This window comes from Penaeus chinensis, chromosome 27 (genome assembly GCF_019202785.1).
Source record: "Penaeus chinensis breed Huanghai No. 1 chromosome 27, ASM1920278v2, whole genome shotgun sequence".
NCBI classification, from domain to species: domain Eukaryota; kingdom Metazoa; phylum Arthropoda; class Malacostraca; order Decapoda; family Penaeidae; genus Penaeus; species Penaeus chinensis.
This window is the reverse complement of record NC_061845.1, coordinates 24683235-24685734: the sequence shown is the minus strand read 5'-3', so window position 1 is coordinate 24685734 and position 2500 is coordinate 24683235. Positions and strand designations below refer to the sequence as shown.

Genomic DNA, 2500 nt, shown 5'->3' with positions numbered 1-2500 from the left:
ACTTTTATTTTATGTAGTGTTTATTTTCAATATAATTAGTTTAGATGAGCTGTTATTTTTCTTCTGCTTTATAATGTATAGTGAGTCAAGTGTATACTGGGATATTCTGGTATATTATTATTGAGGAGTTTCTTTACATGCATATTTAGTATTTTAATTCTTTCTTTCTCTCTGATAAATAACAATAGAACTATTCAGAATATATTTTTGTAGGTAGAATATTTTTTTGTCATTGTCATTACTAAGTGACTTTGTTTTACTGAAGGAAATGATAAGTATTTATCTTTGTGTAGTGTAGGATTTGATTTTCTGTTAGGCTGCATTATTTAGGTATGATTCAGAAGCATATTCCAGATTCTTTATTATGCAAATTTTTGGTAGGAAGAAAAGTATCACACTGGTGGTAAGCGATGAAAGGAAAGCTTGAAAGTAATATACAGCCAAATAAGATGTGAAATAGAGAGTGGGATGGAGAAATATGCCTGTATGCTTTACCAATATTAAATGTGTCTCTTTTTGCAGGTGCTATCAACAAATTGTTCAACATGAGTGAACAGTGCTTCTGTCTACGGTGGAATAATTACCAAAGCAGCGTGGTCGGGGTCCTACGCACGCTGCTTGAGGAAGGACATTTCGTAGATGTCACTTTAGCCTGTGATGGAAGACAGCTGAAGGCACATAAGCTTATGCTGTCAGCTTGTTCCAATTTCTTCAGGGATTTGCTAAAGGTTAGGCTTCTTGTTTTGTTATTATTATTATTATTATTATTATTTCATTTTTGTTAAATTATTTTTGCCAAATTATCCTCTCAGTTCGTCTTTCCTTCACACATGAAAATAGTCAATAAATTCAGCAGTAATAACATTCATTGCCAAAAGAGCAGTGCAATAAAATAGTTTTTATATGTTTTTGAGAAGAAAATATGTGAAAGTATACTTAAACGTCAAGCAAATTTTCATATTATACCATTTATTTAAAAAAAAAATTCTTACATTTCCCCCAATTTTATTATTACACCTGCTATAAGCTAAATTTCATACTTTTACCTTTGATTTTATATTATTGGTAATAAAAAAAACAACAAACAGCAACAACAACAGTATTTATGAAGGATGTTTTCTTGTTTCAGGAAAACCCCAGTGAACATCCTATTATTTTTCTTCGTGATGTAAGGTTTTGGGAACTAGAGTCTATCATGGACTTCATTTATAATGGGCAGGTTAGTATCGCTAGTAGTTGAGTGTGCTTGTGTACCTACAAAAACACATGGACAAATATGCATACACACTGGTACATAGACTTGATAATCACACACATGTACATGCTGCATACACTTGAAATTACAGAAATTACTCCCTCTCACTCTCACTCATTCACTCACTCATTAACTCACTCATTCACTCACTCATTCACTCACTCATTCACTCAATCATTCACTCAGTCATTCACTCATTCACTCACTCACTCACTCACTCACTCACTCACTCACTCACTCACTCACTCACTCACTCACTCACTCACTCACTCACTCACTCACTCACTCACACCCATTCACAGAACCACACACCCATGTATAGACCTACTGAATTACATGGGCACACAAATACAAAGACACACACACACACTCACTCACACCCATTCACAGAACCACACACCCATATATAGACATACTGAATTACATGGGCACACAAAGACAAAGACACACACACACGCACACGCACACGCACACGCACACGCACGCACACGTACACACACACGCACACGCACACGCACACGCACACGCACACGCACACGCACACGCACACACACACACACACACACACACACACACACACACACACACACACACACACACACACACACACACACACACACACACACACACACACACTCACAATCACAATCACACTCACACTCACACTCACACACTTACACTCAAACACCCATGCACAGAACCACAAACCCTTGGGTGCAAACACACACACACACACACACACACACACACACACACACACACACACACACACACACACACACACACACACACACACACACACACACACACACACACACACACACACACACACACACACACACACACACACACACACACACACGTATACATGTATGTATGTACTTACACACATTTGCACTAACACACACACACCCATACACACACACTCACTCACTCACTCAAACACATACATGCAAACACAAACACACACAAATACACACTTACATTTGGGTGCAAACACACATTTGGGCATAAACACACAAACTTGTATACATTTGAATCCAAACACACATACACATGTACGCATTTACACACAAACATTTGTGTGCACACAAATGCTTATACACACAATTGTATACATACTCACATTTTTACATGTGGCCATATGCTCAAATGCATATACACATAACTGCATGCATACATACACACCTAAGGTCCAAACATCTAATATTAGTTCTGAAATTAGGATAAAAGATAATCACCATT

The 2500-nt window shown here is 37.3% G+C and overlaps 1 protein-coding gene across 6 annotated transcripts in view; it reads left to right on the top strand.

Annotated features, from left to right (window-relative positions):
* Positions 1 to 2500, top strand: part of LOC125039423 (sex determination protein fruitless-like) — a 43288-nt gene that overhangs the window by 28970 nt on the left and 11818 nt on the right. For all 6 annotated transcript variants that reach the window (XM_047633332.1, XM_047633331.1, XM_047633330.1 and 3 more), the window contains exons 2-3: positions 523 to 728; positions 1130 to 1219. In XM_047633332.1, coding sequence (XP_047489288.1) covers positions 546 to 728; positions 1130 to 1219 — 273 coding nt within the window. In that variant the 5' untranslated portion in view covers positions 523 to 545. The remainder of the gene's footprint in view (positions 1 to 522; positions 729 to 1129; positions 1220 to 2500) is intronic.